At 40.6% G+C, this 20,345-nt stretch overlaps 2 protein-coding genes across 8 annotated transcripts in view; one reads left to right on the top strand and one right to left on the bottom strand.

The window, feature by feature from the left end:
• wbp1lb (WW domain binding protein 1-like b) overlaps positions 1 to 13,099 on the bottom strand; it is a 42,337-nt gene extending 29,238 nt beyond the window's left edge. For 2 of the 6 annotated variants that reach the window (XM_057843405.1, XM_057843401.1), the window contains exon 1: positions 3,411 to 4,147. Coding sequence is in view for 5 of the 6 variants with exons in the window: in XM_057843401.1 (XP_057699384.1) it covers positions 3,411 to 3,494 (84 nt within the window). In the remaining variant the exon portion in view is untranslated. Of the gene's footprint in view, positions 1 to 3,410; positions 4,160 to 8,615; positions 8,687 to 12,326; positions 12,420 to 12,918; positions 12,938 to 12,972 lie in introns of those variants that run through there. The other 4 variants (XM_057843403.1, XM_057843402.1, XM_057843404.1 and 1 more) reach the window with 4 other exon arrangements.
• A 116-nt stretch (positions 13,100 to 13,215) lies between these two features.
• On the top strand, positions 13,216 to 19,423 carry LOC130920299 (homeodomain-interacting protein kinase 1-like). 2 transcript variants are annotated; one of them, XM_057843399.1, is made up of 2 exons: positions 13,216 to 13,468; positions 16,503 to 19,423. In XM_057843399.1, the coding sequence occupies exons 1-2, from the start codon at positions 13,420 to 13,422 to the stop codon at positions 17,795 to 17,797; spliced, it is 1,344 nt and encodes a 447-aa protein (XP_057699382.1). In that variant the 5' UTR covers positions 13,216 to 13,419; the 3' UTR covers positions 17,798 to 19,423. The 2 variants fall into 2 exon arrangements, with proteins under 2 accessions (XP_057699382.1, XP_057699383.1); XM_057843400.1 differs by lacking the exon at positions 13,216 to 13,468 and having other exon boundaries at positions 16,585 to 16,764; positions 16,836 to 19,423.
• The last annotated feature ends 922 nt before the right edge of the window (positions 19,424 to 20,345 follow it).

Here is a 20,345-nt window from a genome sequence, read left to right as displayed (position 1 = left end):
TTCTTCACGAGCAACGTCACTCTTGCGCGCCGAAAGTCGTCTCTAGAACAACATGGATGGCGAACGGGAGAGCCGAAAATATGTTCCAATCCGCGGTAAATTCAGTTTTAAATGAGCTAAAACACATCGACACGAGACATTGACAACAGTCTGTCTCGCGCTAGCCATGTTGAATAAACTCCGTTCTCCTCATATGTTTACTTCCGCGCGCAAGTCCCTCATCCTGCCCTCGTCGCTTTGCTAACGGCACGTCTGCCCGTCGCTGATTGGTGCACTCCGCTGTCTGTTTGCCTCTTGTTAAGCTAGTTCGGACAGAATATTAATTAAAAATGAATAAAAACTAAATACTATTGAATATGTCATTATTATTATTTTAAAAATGTAAGTGACGGGTAAAAATAGATTATGACCGGATTTTTATGACACTGTCAGTCAAAATGACAGACAACGAAAAAGTCTAGCGCAACCTCTGGGTAGATATCACATATATGTAGAACTAGATGCGAAATGACAGACGGCGGCGTTAGAACGTGTAGAGAGCTAGATGCGAAATGACAGACTTGCCGGCGTTAGTAAACAGCCGCCATCTTAAAGCAGTAGACTTCTCTGGAAGGCTCTGTTGTCGTGAACCTAATTAACTTTTTATCAAAAATACTCCTAAATCGGCAAAATCCTGACTTGAATCCATCTTAAAATGATGAAGCTGTTTTAAAACTTTCACATTTCGAAAGTAGACAGAAGGGAAATTATGGAATAATGGGAGCAATTTTAACAACTTTAATGGTTGATTCACAACATTAAATTAATTGAATGTAGTTTAAAGCTGATACAGAATGGGGACTTGAGTATTTTATTTACTGTTTTTAACTCTTGACTTGATACTGAAAGAGTAGTTTGGTTTAGCCCAGTACTTCTCAAATGGTGGGGCGCGCCCCCCCAGGGGGGCGCAGAGCGATGCCAGGGGGGGCGCGAGTGACCTCGGGGAACATGGTGTACTTGCACATCCACTCCGTGGGTGGCAGTGGCGCTCTCATTTTCAAAGTGCGTGCAGTATTTTTGAAGTAAGCAAGAGCACACGGAAGAGACTCATGCAGAGCTGGACTCACGCAGAGACCCACTGTCTTCTTCGGTTCTCACGTGTCCGGCCGAGAAGTGCCGTTTTCGGCTTGGGATCGTCACGACCACCGCCCTCACCTACGGTTCTCCCTCGGCCGCCGAGAATGCGCTTTTTTCGGGCCGTTTGCCTTTGACTTTTAATATAGTGGGAAATGAGGAAAGACCACTGTTTACTGAGTCTAAAAATGATTATAGCGGAGAAGCCAAATCAGTTAAGACGCCACTTAAAGACATTAGACCTCAATCTCATTGATAAGCCGCTTGATTGTTTTTCAGCGAAAATGTGCCGAATATTGCCAATTGTCACAATCGTCCCGCTTTGTCAGTGTTATATCAGTAAACCAGTGAGCACTGTGGTGAATCAGCGAAAATAAAAACATTCCTTCTATCCAAAGACCTTTTTCCCCCCTTCTATTCAGTTTTGTTTTTTTTCGGTCAAATTTTTTGGCATGTTGTCCTGAAGAGTAAATGTTTCTAATCAATTTGAATTTGTTATTATTTACTGATTTTATTACATTTTATTTTTCAGTATCAAATGGTCAAAAATGTACCTTGAGTGAATTTTTACAGTTTGGATGTGACTTTTTTTTTTTTTTTTTTTTTTTTTTAACTTCAGGCAAATTGATGCGCGTTAAGTCTTTTCTGTTACAAGCAACACAATGTTAAAAAAGTTATACTTTATTATAACTATTATTATATTATTATTATTATTATTATTATTTCTTTAATAGAAAAAAAAGGACACAATGTTAGGCTGAGGCGTACTTATAATAGTAATATAGACGAATGATACTATTTACAGTGGCGGCAGAGAGTTGGGGGGGGGGGCGCGAAACATTTACGTCTTGCTTGGGGGGGCGTAACAGAAAATAATTGAGAAGCACTGGTTTAGCCGGAGAGGATTTTTGAACAATTTTGGAACTAATGTACGAAATATTAAAAGCAGCTAATAGCTGGGGGGTTGGGCATCAATAATCAATTTGTAATCGAAGCGTAGCCTCTGAATCGTAACCATAATCAAATTATTTGGTTCCCAAAGATTCCCACCTCTACTTGCTAGCCACAGTAAAATTTGGTGGCTAATCCATTATGCTGCGGGGTTGTGTGCACAGTCCTGGTACTTGCCAAGTTGTTAAAAACGAGGACTGCAAAAATTCAGCTCAATATCGACAGATTCTTGAGAATAAAGTTCAATAGTCACAACATTGAAGTTACACCCAGGCTAGTTATTTCAACAATACAACATCAACCCACAATATACTTTAAGTAATTCAATGACATCGCCACTCAGTATCTAACAAACCTCCTCCTGATCATAAAACCCAGTTGTTCTGTTCCGGCTATCCTACCATCTTCAATTGTCACTACTGCGAGGTCAAGAGCCTCTCAGCCTCCCACCTCTGGAACACCCTCCCACTAACATTAGTAGCTGGGGCTCTCTCAACACATGCAAATCATTACTCAAAAGACAAGAACTTTTCCTTTGTATTGATTCTTACGTTTTACACTATTAGGCTGCGTTGCTTTTGTTGCTCATTTTGTCAAGCTACATTTAATTGAAAGGTGGAAACGCGTTATATAAGTATAACACCATTTACCATTGACATCCTGACACTGTAAGGTGACTTTGATTGACATGAAAGACACCTAAAATTAAACTGTTACTATAAATTGTGCTCTGCTCTGTAGAGCACTTTGCTCTTGAATAAATACTGTACATTTCATTAAGCAAACATGACTGTGATTTTCTTTGTATCGTCTAGCTACAGTCCATTGTGCTTAAAGTTTAGTCAACATTTAAATCAGAATTTTACGTTATGTTAAAGTATAACGACGTGTGACTATTTATACACTGCAAAGTGAATTTATTAATAGCGTGTGTAGTTTTCTATAAGACACCGAGTTATCTTTAAGAGTGATCATACACACAATGATAACAAAAGCCTGATTAAATTACAAATGCCATGACGACGCTCAAAACCCGAATTTAGGCAACATTTTGGGGGGGCAAAACACACGAAAGCAAGGCCCTGACTCCTCGAGCTTGCCTTGTTTTCTAACTTCAGCATTGCTAGGCTTAGTTAGCAAGCGAGCAAATAATCTCACCATACTACGTCGTTGACATGACTCTGGGTGGCCAATGGATTACATAAATGTATGGCTACGTTTTCCATACTACCTATCGCTTTATTTTTTAACAAACCACTTAATGTTTGTACTGACGGTGCGCTAAATTAGCCAAGTTGAGCTAGGTATGAGTCCCGTCCGAGAAAAGCTTGCTTACGACAGCTTACCCTGTCTGTTGTGGAAACTGTGGGGGTGGCAGAGGCAACGTTGTGCAAAAAAAGTCCCATGTTGACAGCCAAGGCGAATTTCATTACTCCCCTCCGAAAAGTTGCAACGACTACGGCAAAAATATGCAACAGCTGTGGTTCACAAACTTCATCCGGCCAGCCTCGACTACTTCTCGGGCACTGTTGCGCTTCGAGGCCGCTGCAAGTGCCACCTCCCCGGCATTGTGGAACTTCAGAGGGAGGCACGGAACCAAAAGCAAAAGCAGCGAGCAACTGGTTGCTGTATGAGGCCGCAAACCTTCCAGGTTACACAATCTGTTGCTTCTTCATGTGGGCTCGGCTTGCGTCCGTCCTGCTGGGGTGTGGCGTGATCACCTCGACCGTATCCATGTGAGCAACGTGAACCGTGTACCGTACATTGGCGTGTTCGATGAGCGGACTGAACCGCCATTGGATAATTTTCTGGAAGACACCCTATCAGTAAATCGTGCATTTTTTCTCGCATTTTTTTCCGACTATTGTCCAGAAATATAAAACATATATAATTTTTTATTATTTACCCTCAGGTTCCTTATCCTGAATATCGTTTAAACGGACTCCAGACAATAAAATATCCAGAAATACTGTATGCTGAATATTAGTCAAAATTACGTCACTTACACATACTTCCGGGTGGAAAGAGACGATCATTAAAAAAAATCATCATGGAATCACAGGAATGCCAAAATTTCAAAAATGATTCAATATGAAGAGAAATAAATGAATTAATTAATGAAAATATAAAGAAATCAATCCACAAATCCAGCAATTAAGGTTCAGCTGGATTTGTTGTGTTTTGGTACTGGTTTAGCTGGTACAGAATTCAGCATGTTATTTTTGTCCCCCCCTTCCTTTTTATTTTATTTTATTTGTTTATTTTTAGCACAACCCCTCCAATGGGTGACAAACAGTGTGCCACCGCAACGTTCCTCTGTAGCCTGGAAGTTTGGATTTTATGTTTTCCCACCAAATTACTACCCGGCAATGGCGGTTCTAGCACTATTAACCTGGAAAGGCAGAGGGGTGGAAGATGATGAAGTGGGCAGTGGTTATAACCCCTTCAAGCCAGTTTATGATGATGGCAGCCTATACAGTGTTGGCCAGCAAAATGTTACACCAAAATGTCTAGGTCCAGTGCCTTGGTTGATCACATCTAAATTTTGTTTGTTTTTTACATGGCGTCATTTTAGCCATCTGTGGGCCTGCTACACCCTTTAAGACACTGTTGGGAATAATTTATTGACTGCCCTTTATGATGATAGACGTCCAATCCATTTCAACTGTTCACATGGTTTGGAAGACCACTAGTATTTAGTGAACTAATTTAAATTCACAGCAGAAGAATGAAAAGAACCACAAGTGGCACTGCAGTTGCGGGTTGACAATGTCAATTACAATGGCAGCCCCCCACGGTGGCCGAAAAGTGTCATTGCATGTAATTGACTTTCCTATGTATGATTTTAAAATTAGGAGTTTTCCGGTAAAATATTGTCTATAAAACTAGTACAGCAATAAAACAATCAACAAAAATGAATTAAATATACAAAAAATAATTTTTATAATGGGTCAAAATTATTTTTCGAACAGATCATGTGACTAGCACCTTAAACGGCCATTTGCTTTGTTAAGCCAAAACCACCTGAGGACCAAAGAGGCAATATGGATATACGTAATTTTTTTCAAACCTAAGCTATCAAAGGCGAAAACAACTACTGAGCAAGAACCAAGGATTGAAAATGTGGACCATGAAACGCCAGAGCGCACCGCCAAAATTGTGAGCGGAGTTTCAATTTGCCCCACTGAAGATGCTAATTGTACAACAGAGCCATCACCGGTGTCTTGCCAACATAGTTACCCCCATCAAAAATTGTATCCCCTGGCTGTGGGAGCACACACACACACACACACACATTAGTTATGAGTTACGTTGACTTAAACAATTAATTGAAGCCAGAAAAGAACCAGTTATATATTTTGGATATTGACGTTCATTAAAGTGCATATAACACCAACAAACATGTTTATTTCATATTTCACGCGGTGTTTCATCCTCCTGAATTAAATGAACCGCTTGGATGTGTGTGGAAGCGATCGTTTTATAAATTCAATTTTTGAATCCCGCGCCATGAAAATGAGTGACTTCCGGCTTCAGTCTCGGATTTAGGATGAATGCTGCACCCGGGTCAGCATCTCACAATACAGCATTGCTTTATAGCATGCAGATGGACTGCGGATTCAGCTGATTTTGCGGATTAATTTGTTTATTTTTCGATTCACGGCTGCAGAAAATTGTTGATGCACCAGGAAGAGGCGTGTGAGCCTTTTAGGGTTTCAAAAGGTTCCCTTTCATCGCAGATATTGGCCAAAACAAGCCCTACTATTGTGGGACCACTGGACTTACGAGGAAGTGAGTAAACATCTAACCATGTCAAATACTGGGATCATGGCACACGTTTTAATATGGATGTAGCTTGCATTTTGTGGCTGATTGGCCACCAAAAATGCCACTCGGCCGACGACCGGCAGCTTGTCGCATACCCCCGTCAGGAGAGCGCTATACTCGTCTTATTGCCTTCTTCGTGTGCCCAGTGTTCTCTCAAATTTTCAAAACCCATCAGAAATTGCAACTTGCCGCGAATACAGCGATTACAAAGTAAACACTACAAACTTTCTTTAAATAAAGAACTATTTACTTACGTTTGATCATGGACTAACATGTAGAAAAGTTCCCCTCAGACACATCATGCCATGTTAGCTCCACAAAAACTGCACCCCGGTCTCTGTTTACGTCTTTGCCGTGTAGTAAAGCATTATTTTACGCCATATTCGTGTCCATGTGGCAGCTACACGGTCCCCTGACGTCGGCCGGTTTGTCCGGTGGTACTCTCCAGTTGCTTCCCCGGCGAGCTCTCCTGTCCGTAGCAGGGGAACCAGCTGTAACTTGCTCGCCGCTGGGCAGGTTGCCGATCAGCGAAGACAATCCATAACCCCGCCGCCATGTGAAATGATCCGGGCTAGTTTTGTGTTTTTTCGCTTCGAAGACTTTGAAACATCACTCGGTTCGGGTTAGCACGTCGGCTAGTTGTCACGCCTCTTGGTTTGTTAACATTCTCTGAAGCCAGGGCAGGGACACGATAAAAGCCCGACTAACTACGGTGGCATAAATATCGTTTGGGAGGTGTGACAGTAAAGGTGAAGTCGACAGTTTTGACCATTATGGAGTTAGACCATTATTTTGCCATGTCGTACTGAATAAAAGCATTTTCATCATTTCATATTCCATTTAATACAAGGCTTATTGGCCATGACCATACTATTTATTTAGAAATTGGGGGAAAATACTTCGATAACAAGAATATCCTGTCAAAATATTGGCGTAGAGAGACTGAAATAATGAAATTTTGCGGCTCTCTTCATGGCATTTTCTTCGTTCTGAATAATTCCCCCTTAATGGGTTGAATTTTAAATCAGATGAAACCATAGCCCTGCCGACGTCGTTTTCCTGTTGGGGACGCTAAAGCCCTATATAATGTCAGACGTGGCTAAACGGCGGATTAAAAGACTCATTCCTCAACATCTGAGCTTTGCCAAATTGTTGTATATAGTCGAATCGTCTCAAAATATTATTGTAATTCACACAATAATGCTATTTAAGACTTTTTTTTATCCTGTCGTACGCACTTTAAACTGGAGAAACTCCATACAGGACTTAAATTACAGTAATAACAGTTATAGGTCATCGTACGAGTACAACACTAAAACATTGTCTTTTTTTTTTTTTTTTTTTTTTTTTTTAATGTATGGGCTATGTTTTAAAATCTTGAGATAACTACATCACCAAAACACAGAAATCAAGAAAATCAGTGCACCGCAGAGGCTCTGGCCAGGGGATACAATTTTTGACGGGGGTAACTGCATTGGCACGACACCAACGAGCGTACCATATTCAATGGATGACGATCTTGGCGAAAAGTATAGCTGTCCGAAGCAGCCTGATTTAGAATTCCCCTCAAGAAAGATTGGAAACAAAAAACGCTCAATTTCAACTTATTATTATAATTATTCCTGTAAGTTAATTTTATTGCTGACATTGCGTTTCGGGGTCATCAACATATTGTGCCCCCCCTGCCCCAAAAGTCAAACTCTGCCTATGATTGACATTGATCACTGTCAATGGCACCGAAAGAGTTAAGGGCTTAATGAATAAATATGTCTTGACTCATTGTTGGCACTCCTCCATTAGGCTATAGTTTTATTTTGATAACTGTTCAGTCTAAACAATCTTGGACTATATGACAGGGAAACAATGTTTGTACTAATAAAAGTCTCTTTACTGTCAACCTGTGTACAATAGGTCAATGAATGCAACTACACTTAAGAATAAAATAGATACAAGATTTCATGTACATGTTTAAGTGTATTTTATTTTTTTGTACCTTTTCCCACTTGTATGTATCACTTTGTGTTGCCATCTCTCGTTTTGTATCCTGTGTAATCAAACCAATCCGATCATCACTACACTTTTTGGTTGACATTTATTTGGAATAGAGGAACTCCTTCTACCCTCGTTTTATGGTGTAACAATTTGCTTATCCTTCTACAATACCAAATTTGCCTATGTGACAAGTTTAGGGGGCTTGGATTGGGGGTCTACGAATAGCATTTGCCAAACATTGCACGTCTTCCCTCACTGGCAGCATAGCATCGCCAAACTTGTTAATCGATTTACCCGTCCTGTTTCCAAACTAACCACTCTCACAGTCAGTACAGAAGCAGCAGGGGATGATAGAGGACAAGATTTTATAGCACTTTTTTTGTTGTTGAGTTTTTCATGTTCATATGTGGATGTCGAAAGAAGCTCAATATAGCCACTTAGGAGCACAGATAACAGTTCTCAAATACATGGAGTAAAGGTTAAAAAGTCGCAAGAAAAGTAGATAAAAATGAGGATACGCTGTATAAAAGAAGAATGAAATACTGACACTTGTAAAATCTATTTGAGTACAGTGACAAATAATTTATCATTTCTGATTTTTCTTAATTTCGGACAGAATGTTATTTTAGAGTAATGGCCACTTTTACTGATCCCATTAAAAATGACATTTACTGTATGTTTATGTGCAAGTAGCACGACCACCTCACAAATAGTGTAGCTTTGTTTCAAACCTGGGTTTGGGCCATTGTGTGTGGATTTTTCATATCTTCATGATTGTGTTGGCATCTCTCTGGTCTTCCTCCTACAGTAAGAGCAATATCAATATTATATTCATGCAAGACTCAGAATCACCCTGGGGAAGGGCAAAATGGGATTCGTTGTCAAATAGGTTAGTTGTCACAATTGCTTTAACTTGACCACCAGATGAGGGTAATGCGCAATGTACAGTGGGGCAAATAAGTATTTAGTCAACCACTAATTGTGTAAGTTCTCCCACTTGAAAATATTAGAGAGGCCTGTAATTGTCAACATGGGTAAACCTCAACCATGAGAGACAGAATGTGGGGGAAAAAAAAAAAATCACATTGTTTGATTTTGAAAGAATTTATTTGCAAATCATGATGGAAAATAAGTATTTGGTCAATACCAAACGTTCATCTCAATACTTTGTTATGTACCCTTTTGTTGGCAATAACGGAGGCCAAACATTTTCTGTAACTCTTCACAAGCAATGTTCCCTCTAATTTTTCATGTGTCTGAGCAAACACACAATCTCCCTGAGCACACTGCAGCCCACGGTGAGCAACATCAGATGTGCACCATATTTTTTGGACTATAAGTCGCACCAGCCAAAAAATGCGCAATGAAAAGGTAAAAACATATGTCGCACCGGCGTATAAGTTGCATTTTGGGGGGAAATTTATTTGGTATAATCCACCACCAAGAACAGACATGTCATTTTGAAAGGCAATTTAGAATAAAAATACAATAGAGAACAACAGGCTGAATAAGTGTACGGTATGATAACATTACATGACTCATAAACAACGAACTGAGAACATGCCTGGTATGTCAATGTAACATAGCTATTTAGAGTTATTCAGATAACTAAAGCATAAAGAACATGCTAATTAGCAACAATGATATACTAATGTGTGAATAAGTTCACATATAAGTCGCTCCAGAAAATAAGACGCACCCTCTGCCAAACTAAGAAAAAAACTGCAATTTATAGTCCGAAAAATACGGTACATAGCGGCCACACACCAGTATCACGCCTTTTCACGCCTATTAGCATTTCTACTGCCCGTAAATTATTTAGTAGTAACAGCATTTAATGATTAACACCCATAATTAAAATATCTTAATAAATGTCAGTGGAATACACACCAATCTGACTTAAATTGTACCTTATTTTTCACGTCATAATATATAGGACTGGCATTTGGTGTACTGATATGTCAGTGCTCTCATCTACTATCAGTGCATGCCAGGGTGCATTTTTAACACTGCACATAGTCTTGTTCTCCACTATATCATTGATTGAGTTTACAAATTCAAAGGCATAGTTTTTACTTCGCCAGCTTTCTGGTATACTCACATACTTTGCCATGTGATTGCGGATTTGTTGAACTGACACCATTGACGCATTCATTTCGATGGCAAGTAAAATATTTTCAATGAGAACTTCAACTTGCTCTGGGTCAGATTTTGTTTTGTGGGACCGCTCGTTTCTCTTCTATCGGTCTTTTGCATTCTCCCACAATAATGTACCAATCCCCTGTCGCATCTTGAGTCTTTGTAATTTTCAACAGCTTTCAAATGACTTTTCTGCTGAATATGACGCTTGAGGTAGTCCAGCTTCCATTCAGCCCACATTTTTCCCTCTGAAAACTCACAGATGGGTGGAGCGGCCACAGCTGTGGGCAATTACCATCAGCCAGCTTTAAAAGCCCAGCAGACGCACCACCACATCGCCCGATCAACTTGTCGTGTTTTCCAGTCATTTGTTCTCGCACTCCTATTATACACATTGCTTTTGACACCCGGCTCACGATCTCTTTTCCTTGCCTCCAGGACCTGATCAGCGCGCCCCTCGTCGGATACCTCCGCTTCCCCGGTGAACCGCCAAACCAGACAACCGCCGGAATCTCACGTTGGAATCAGCGGTGCTCACCGCAACAATCCTCCTTTCCGCCTGATAAAAAAAAAACCTTGTGCTAAATAAATGTGACATCAACCTAATCTGCTTCCCCTTTGTCTGCGTGGGGATCCTCCCTCCGGTTCCGCGATCCCTAACACCCTGGCTGTGTGTTTGGGATCATTGTCATGTTGAAAGACCCAGCCACGTCTCATCTTCAATGCCCTTGCTGATGGAAGGAGATTTTCACTCAAAATCTCTCGATACATGGTCTCATTCATTTTTTTCCCCTTACACAGATCAGTCGTCCACGTCCCGTTGCAGAAAAACAGCCCCAAATCATGATGTTTCCACCTCCATGCTTCACAGTGGGTATGGTGTTCTTTGGATGCAATTCAGTATTCTTACTTCTCCAAACACGAGAACCAGTGTTTCTACCAAAAAGTTCTATTTTGGTTTCATCTGACCATAACACATTCTCACAGTCCTCATCTGGATCATCCAAATGCTCTCTGGTGAACCGCAGACGGGCCTGGATGTGTACTGGCTTCAGCAGGGGGACACGTCTGGCAGTGCAGGATTTGAGTCCCTGGCGGCGCATTGTGTTACTGATAGCAGCCTTTGTTACTGTGGTCCCAGATCTCTGTCGGTCATTCACTAGGTCCCTCCCGTGTGGTTCTGGGATTTTTGCTCACCGTTCTTGTTATCATTTTGATGCCACGGGGTGAGATCTTGCATGGTGCTCCAGATCGAGGGAGATTATCAGTGGTCTTGTATGTCTTCCATTTTCTAATAATTGCTCCCACAGTTGATTTCTTTACACCAAGCGTTTTACCTATTGCAGCTTCAGTCTTCCCAGCCTGGTGCAGGTCTACAATTTTGTGTCTGGTGTCCTTCGACAGCTCTTTGGTCTTGGCCATAGTGGAATTTGGAGTGTGACTGACTGAGGTTTTGGACAGGTGTCTTTTATACCGATAATGAATTAAAACAGGTGCCATTAATACAGGTAATGAGTGGAGCCTCCTTAGACCTCGTAAGAAGTTAGACCTCTTTGACAGCCAGAAATCTTGCTTGTTTGTAGGTGACCAAATACTTATTTTCCACTCTAATTTGGAAACAAAATTTTTAAAAATCAAACAATGTGATTTTCTGTTTTTTTCCCCACATTCTGTCTCTCATGGTTGAGGTTTACTCATGTTGACAATTAAAGGCCTCTCTAATCTTTTCAAGGAGAACTTTCACATTTGGTGGTTGACAAAATACTTATTTGCCCCACTGTATGTATTGAAATTTTCAGAATTGCGACAGTAAAAAAAAACAAAACTATCTTGTCTTTATTGCTGTGTGGCCCATTTTCCAAGCTAAGAGCCTATTACTTTATTAAACGTCTTTAAGGTCTTCACTATTTCTAATTATGAATGTGGTGCCATTAAAATGTATGAAGACAAATCTAGAGATTTGATTTGCAGTCTAGCTAGTCAGTTGTTGCTTGGTGTCAGTTTAGCTTTCAGTCAAAAACACAAGCTGGGGTTTGTTGTCACAATTTGGATGGGAATGGTTAACACACCATCAACAGTTCAAATGACTTTAATTGTCACTTTAAAGGCTTTTTTCCCAACACCTTTCAGTTCTTTATGTTGTATTATAAACAGAATAAAGAACTCCAGAAAATAAAAACAATTCAGTGGCCACACCAACTCAGCATTTTTGAAGCGCACAGACCATATGTCTGCTACAATTGTTTTTCAGACAGGGAATAGCTGTAAGATGTTTATGTTCAGTTGTGTGTGGTGTTGAATACCTCGAAATGAGTTCTTGAGTGCACTGAGCTCATCTTTACAGAATAACTTCAGAAAATCTCTGCTTTCTGTTCTGCTGAAGTGTCATTCTAAACCTGTTTGAATTTAATGGTAACATTTCTTGTTCATTTTCCTTATTTAGACTTAGATTTAATTCTGACGATTGCCATCATTTTTAAAGAAAGTCCAGTTAAAATGACATGTTACACTCAACCCCATAAAGTGTGACAAGTTGTCACTTACAACCAATGCCACAATGGGGATTGTGACTGTTGTCACAAAGTGTCAGGATGTCTTTGATTAACAATAAATCGCTGTGGAAAAAATACATTAAAAAATGAACCAGGATGTCAAATTCAACCCAAGATAATGATCTTCCCTGTAATACAGGAATGACTATTCTAAAACGTGGCAATAGGGTGATAATCATGAAAGAGGAAACATTGTGACCACTAACCCCGTTCTCCCTATGTGATGTGAGAAGTGGCCACTATTTAAGAAAATACAAATACGGTATCTTTCTTAAATCAATGTATTTGAAATATATATATTTTTTAAAAAAGATAAACAAAAATTCTAATGAGATACACTTACAATTACAATCCTACATAACAAGCCGAAAACAGGTGAAGCTACAGTATTCCTCACCAACTTTGTAAACGATGATATTGGGATGAACCAGGTGGATTTTTGTTATTTGTCGTACGTATTCCTGCGCCAGTTGTTTAGGGCAGGAAATCTATGATAAAGTGTACTGTACAACTATGCGGCGACGCCCCTTTCCCGACTTTCTGTGATGTCACATAGAGTTTCAATCGTGAAATGGGTGGACGTCAATCAAAACGGGATCCGCCCCCAGCTAGAGTGAGTACAACCGAGAGGGCGTACAACACCAAATACGACTGCGAGTTAAACACTAAATAACGTGTGAGTGTATTTAAAACAACTAATCCGAGCATGAAAAGGCACCACTCTAATGCAGAGGCCAAACGAACAAACTCAGAACTCTGGAGCAGATCTGCTAGGATCTCGTTACAAGTCATCTGACCAAACTTGAAATTTAATTTTATGCCATTTTCTTAACTAAATGGAACGATGTCATCGCGCATAAGTTCTGTAACTTCAGGTGCATCATATGAATCAGGTAAGAGTGACATATGGCTCATGTTTGTACTAATTACGCCTTTATTACATTGGCCAATACGTTCAACCCTAATGCAAATAGTATTTTTATTGGTCCTTTTTTTGTCTTAATGATGTCTTTCAACCAGCTTTACCTAAAATAATTTGATGCGGTGGTCCGTGTTTTAAGTGGCGTGAATTATAGCAAAATGACAAAATAATCGATTGAAATCAGTGAAAATCTCATTAACAGACTACTGTACTGAACAAAGGGCGCATGCGTCAATTATGTTGTTACGAGTGAATAAAGATGGCATTGGCTTTTTATCGCCGTATGCGTAAGCTTCATGAGAAACTCGATGACTTTACTCTAGCAAAAACACTACTCACCATAATTCAGATATGTTAACTATTTCTTATTAATCTAATTAAATAGTCTTCCCATTGGCCTACGTAACACGGACTCTTCCTTTCCGTGTTTTCCCCTTTTCCTTGATGATGATAAGGGAATAAAATTTCAGATGAGAGATGAGCGGTTCAAGTTGTAACGATTTAAATTGGTCAAAAACATTTTTTTCGATGGTCCTAGTTTAATGTGAATGAACGCCAAAGTAGGCCAAGCTCTGTTGTGGGTCCGAGTTGAATGTGATAGAAGTGAATGGTGACAATCTGATTAATGTCATCTCTGACAATGTAAATAGATAATATAGTAGGGCTGCAGCTATCGATTATTTTAGTAGACGATTAATTAACTAGCTAGTTAGAATAATTGAGTAATCGAATGAGGAACCTAAAAAATTAAAATACCAGAGCTAAGCCTCAAACGGTATAAAAAAATGAGGATCTAAGTACAACAAAAGAACAATTGGCTAACTTACATAGCAAAAGTCCGCTAGTTTAAATGCTATAAAATACTTCAGTGTTTTTTTAAACAATGCTCTTAACAAATGATTCAAACACATATTCCCACAAAAAAAAACAGCTAAATACAAATGCATTAAAAAAAACATTAGCTCAAGCAAAAACTTAGCTATGTTGGTCTTCAATCAGTGAAAAGTATTTTTATAGCCCTTTACAAACACCCGAAAGGTCCTCAAAGTGCTTTACAACAAAGACAAACATGGTTCATGATAAGTAAAAGCCAGGAAAGTATTATACAATGACATTAAATAAAAAACGAAAACAAAGACAGCACATCGCGATAAAAGTCAAAACAGCAAGTAGAGCAATAATTTGATGAGAAAATATCTGATATGATAGCATTGTGGCTGGCTGGTAAGCACACCTCACAGTCCGGGGGTGGATGTCTCAAATTCAGGCTGGGGCCTTCCTATTCATAGTTTTGCCTTGAGAGTCTTCTATATTGAAGATCAAATTGTCCCTATACGCTGCTGGTCCAAAGTATTGGCACCCCTGCAATTCTGTCAGATAATGCTCAATTTCTCCAAGAAAATGATTGCAAACACAAATGCTTTGGTTGTAATGTCTTCATTTATTTTGCTTGCAATGAAAAAAAAAAAAATCATTATCATTTTACATAAAACCCTAAAAATGGGCCTGACAATAGTATTGGCACCCTCAGCCTAATACTTGGTAACACAACCTTTAGACAAAATAACTGTGAACAACCGCTTGTATCCATCAATGAGTTTCTTACAATGCTCTGCTAGAATTTTAGACCATTCTTCTTTGGCCAACTGCTCCAGGTGTCTGCATTCGAAGGATGCTTTCTCTGAACTGCCGTTTTCAGATTTCTCCACAGGTGTTCTATGGGATTCAGGTCTGGACTCATTGCTGGCCACTTTAGAAGTCTACAGTGCTTTCTCTCAAACAATTTTCTAGCGCTTTTTAAGGGAGACCCAGCTTTCTCTCACTGGGCCCTACATTATGCTGCAAAATTTGTTGGTAGTCTACAGACTTCATAATGCCATGCACACGGTCAAGCAGTCCAGTGCCAGAGGCAACAAAGCAACCCCAAAACATCAGGGAACCTCCACCATGTTTGACTGTGGGGACAGTGTTCTTTTCTTTGAAGGCCTCGTTTTTTCCCCTGTAAAGTCTTATGTTGATGCCTTTTTCCAAAAAGCTACTTTTTCTCATCTGACCAGAGAACATTCTTCCAAAACGTTTTAGGCTCTCGCAGGTAGGTTTTGGCAAACTCCAGCCTATTTTTTTATGCCTCTGGGCCAGAAGTGGGGTCTTCAAAGGTATCCTACCATAGAGTCCCTTTTCATTCAGACGCTGACGGATAGTACGGGTTGACACTGTTGTACCCTCGGACTGTAGGACAGCTTGAACTTGTTTGGATGTTAGTCGAGGTTCTTTATCAGCCATCCGCATAATCTTTCGTTGAAATCTCTAGTCAAGTTTTCTTTTCCGTCCACATCTAGGGTCAGCCACAGTGCCATGGGCTTATTGATGATACTGCACACGGTAGACACAGGGACATTCAGGTCTTTGGAGATGGACTCTTAGCCTTCAGATTGCCCATGCTTCCTCACAATTTTGCTTCCCAAGTCCTCAGACAGTTCTATAGTCTTCTTTCTTTTCTCCATGCTCAATGTGGTACATACAAGGACACAGGTTGAGTCAACTTTAATCCATTTTAACTGGCTGCAAGTGTGATTTAGTTATTACTACCACCTGTTATGTGCCACAGGTAAGTAACGGGTGCTGTTAATTACACAAATTAGAGAAGCATCACATGATTTTTCAAAGGGTGCCAATACTTTTGTCCGGCCAATTTTTGTATACATTTTTTTTTTTTTTAAATCCATTCTCTTTTGTGTTTTTTTCATTGCAAGAAAAATCTATGAAATATTACTACCAAAGCATTTGTAATTGCAAATATTTTCTGGGAGAAATTGAGGATTATCTGACAGAATTTCAGGGGTGCCAATACTTTTGGCCAGCAGTGTAGGCGTGAATGCTTCTTTGTCTATGTGTGCCCTAAAATTGGCTGTTAGCCAGTTCAGATATGCATATCTTAGACTGACTAATTGATTTCTTTGTTAAAGGGCTATGACAGTGGTTTCTCTGAATGTCTCTCTCCACAGTGCTGACGGTAACATGCGACATCCTGAAAGGCCAGATATTAAACAGTGGTTCCTCGCCATACACCATCCTGGAGTTTGTGGGTGAAGGTCGTTTCGGAAAAGTGGCCAAATGCCTAAAAAAACCCACTTTGGACACAGTGGCAATCAAGATCATCAGGAAAGGTGCTGCTTTTATGAGGGAAACTGAGAAAGAGCTAACCATGCTGAACATGGTCAGTGTCTTGAACCCAGACCATGCCAATATCATCAAATTCTTCGAAAGGTTTGAATACATGGGACATACCTGTCTGGTTTTTGAGATGCTAGACTGTCACTTGTTTGACTTGCTCACAGGACGAGACTGGGAGCCAATGTCTCTGAGCGAAATCCGCTCAATTGCCATGCAGCTGCTGGTGGCCTTGGATGCTCTTAAGCCTCTTGGCATTCTACACACAGATATCAAGCCAGACAACGTCATGTGTGTCAACAAGCAAGTCCGTCCCCTCAGGGTAAAATTAATAGACTTTGGTCTCGCTCTTGTAGTCTCCAGCGTTCATCCGGGAATGAAAATACAGCCTAAAGGTTACAGAGCTCCAGAAGCTGCCCTTGGCCTTCCCTTCAATGAGGCTGTCGACATTTGGAGTGTCGGTTGCATACTAGGATTCCTCTACATTGCTGACAACCTTTTCCCTGTAGACTGCGAATACCAGATGATGAAGTGTATGGTGGATGTCCTTGGTCAGCCAGAGGACCGTATGCTCTGCGCTGGGAAATATACCAAGCGTTTCTTCACTATGGAGGGAGGCAGTGAAGGTCGACTCTACAGACTGAGGACACCAGAGGAGTATGAGGTTGCCAACCATGTTACACTTCTTGAGTGGAGTTGCATAATTGAACCTCCCAGCTCCCTGGACGACCTTATCAACTTTTATCCTGTCCTGGAGGTGGGGGAGTTGGAGGATCGAAGAGAATTTGTTGAGCTGATGAAATGCTTGCTGGACCTTGATGGTGACCAAAGGATCTCCGCTCAACAGGCCTTGCTGCACCCATTTATTACACTGGCTCACCTGAACAAAGACCCTGACTACCAGTACAGTGATTATTTCCACACTGCTCGCAGCATGATGAGCAATGTGGGAGAGGGAGCCTGCAAAGACAAAGATCCAGAGAAGCAGTGTTCTGATAGGGACAGACCCATTAAAACCGCAAAACCGACTACACTGGATTCTTCTCAGACAATTTTGAAGCGATTATACAGATTCTGTCGCAGTATTACCTCACTATTTTCATGTTTTCGACCCGTGGTCGATGACTAAACTGTAAACAGTTCTGAGATATTTTTCTGTATATTTTAATTACGATCTGTTTCTGGTTAGTCCCACAATATTTTTTAAATTCATATGATTAATTATTAATAATTAAAAACAAAATAACGTCCACTAAATTATACTAGTCCTTCTAAGAAAATTAGCAAATTGTGATTAAGTTCATTATTTTCTGTAATGTACTGAGAAACATTAGACTTTCATATATTTTAGATTAATTACACACAACTGAAGTAGTTCAAGCCTTTTATTGTTTTAATACTGATGATTTTGGCAAAAAAAAGTCTAGAAAAACCAAAAATGCCTATCTCAAAAAATTAGCATATTTCATCCGACAAATACAAAAAAAGTGTTTTTTAATACAAAAAAAAAGCCTTCAATTAACCTTCAATTAATTATATCAGCTATTCACTCAATACTTGGTCGGGAATCCTTTTGCAGAAATGACTGCTTCAATGGGGCGTGGCATGGAGTCAGTCAGCCTGTGGCACTGCTGAGGTGTTATGCAGGTCCAGGATGCTTCGATAGCGGCCTTAAGCTCATCCACAGTGTTGGGTCTGGTGTCTCTCAACTTCCTCTTCACAATATCCCACAGATTCTCTATGGGGTCCAGGTCAGGAGAGTTGGCAGGCCAACTGAGCACAGTAATACCATGGTCAGTAAACCATTTACCAGTGGCACTGTGAGCAGGTGCCAGGTCGTGCTGAAAAATGAAATCTTCATCTCCATAAAGCTTTTCAGCAGATGGAAGCATGGAGTGTTCCAAAATCTCCTGATAGCTAGCTGCAATCACCTTGCTCTTGATAAAAAACAGTAGACCAAAACCAGCAGCTGACATGGCACCCCAGACCATCACTGACTGTGGGTACTTGACACTGGACTTCGGGCATTTTGGCATTCCCTTCTCCCCAGTCTTCCTCCAAACTCTGGCACCTTGATTTCCGAATGACATCCAAAATTTGCTTTCATCTGAAAAAAGTACTTTGGACCACTGAGCAACAGTCCAGTGCTGCTTCTCTGTAGCCCAGGTCAGGCGCTTCTGCCGCTGTTTCAGGTTCAAAAGTGGCTTGACCTGGGGAATGTGGCACCTGTAGCCCATTTCCAGCACACGCCTGTGCACGGTGGCTCTGAATGTTTCTACTCCAGACTCATTCCACGGTTTCTGCAGGTCCTCCAAGGTCTGGAATCGGCCCTTCTCCACAATCTTTCTCAGGGTGCGGTCACCTCTTCTGGTTGTGCAGCGTTTCCTGCCACACTTTTTTATTCCCACACACTTCCCACTGAGGTGTCTTGATACAGCACTCTGGGAACAGCCTATTCACTCAGAAATTTCTTTCTGTGTCTTAGCCTCTTGCTTGAGGGTGTCAATGATGGCCTTCTGGACAGCAATCAAGTCGGCAGTCTTGCCCATGATTGAGGTTTTGAGTAATGAACCAGGCTGGGAGTTTTTAAAAGCCTCAGGAATCTTTCGCAGGGGTTTTGAGTTAATTCGTATATTCAGATGATTAGGTTAGTAGCTTCTTTAGAGTACCTTTTCATGATATGCAAATTTTTTGAGATAGGGATTTTTGGTTTTTCTTGACTTTTTTTGCCAAAATCATCAATATTAAAACAATAAAAGGCTTGAACTACTTCAGTTGTGTGTAATGAATGTAAAATACAGTGGGGCAAATAAGTATTTAGTCAACCACTAATTGTGCAAGTTTTCCCACTTGAAAATATTAGCGAGGCCTGTAATTGTCAACATGGGTAAACCTCAACCATGAGAGACAGAATGTGGTGCAAAAACCCCAGAAAAACACATTGTTTGATTTTTACAGAATTTATTTGCAAATCATGGTGGAAAATAAGTATTTGGTCTATACCAAAAGTTCATCTCAATACTTTGTTATGTACTCTTTGTTGGCAATAACGGAGGCCAAACGTTTTCTGTAACTCTTAACAAGCTTTTCAGACACTGTTGCTGGTATTTTGGCCCATCCCTCCATGCAGATCTCCTCTAGAGCATTGATGTTTTGGGGCTGTCGTTGGGCAACACGGACTTTCAACTCCCTCCTCACCCCGTGGCGTCAAAATGATAACAAGAACGGGGAGTAAAAATCCCAGAACAACACGGGGGGACCTAGTGAATGACCTACAGAGAGCTGGGACCACAGTAACAAAGGCTACTATCAGTAAGACAATGCGCCGCCAGGGACTCAAATCCTGCACTGCCAGACGTGTCCCCATGCTGAAGAAAGTACACGTCCAGGCTCGTCCGCGGTTCGCTAGAGAGCATTTGGATGATCCAGAAGAGGACTGAGAGGTGTGTTATAGTCAGATGAAACCAAAATATAACTTTTTGGTAGAAACACAGGTTCTCTTGTTTGGAGCAAAAAGAATACTGAATTGCACCATTCCCACTGTGAATCATGGGAGTGGAAACATCATGCTTTGGGGCTGTTTTTCTGCAAAGGGACCAGGACGATTGATCTGTGTAAAGGAAAGAATGAATGGGGCCATGTATCGAGAGATTTCGAGTGAAAATCTCCTTCCATCA

The sequence above is a fragment of the Corythoichthys intestinalis genome, chromosome 8 (assembly GCF_030265065.1).
Source record: "Corythoichthys intestinalis isolate RoL2023-P3 chromosome 8, ASM3026506v1, whole genome shotgun sequence".
Taxonomy (NCBI): Eukaryota; Metazoa; Chordata; class Actinopteri; order Syngnathiformes; family Syngnathidae; genus Corythoichthys; species Corythoichthys intestinalis.
The sequence above is the reverse complement of the archived record's forward strand: the minus strand, read 5'-3'. Positions and strand labels throughout refer to the sequence as shown.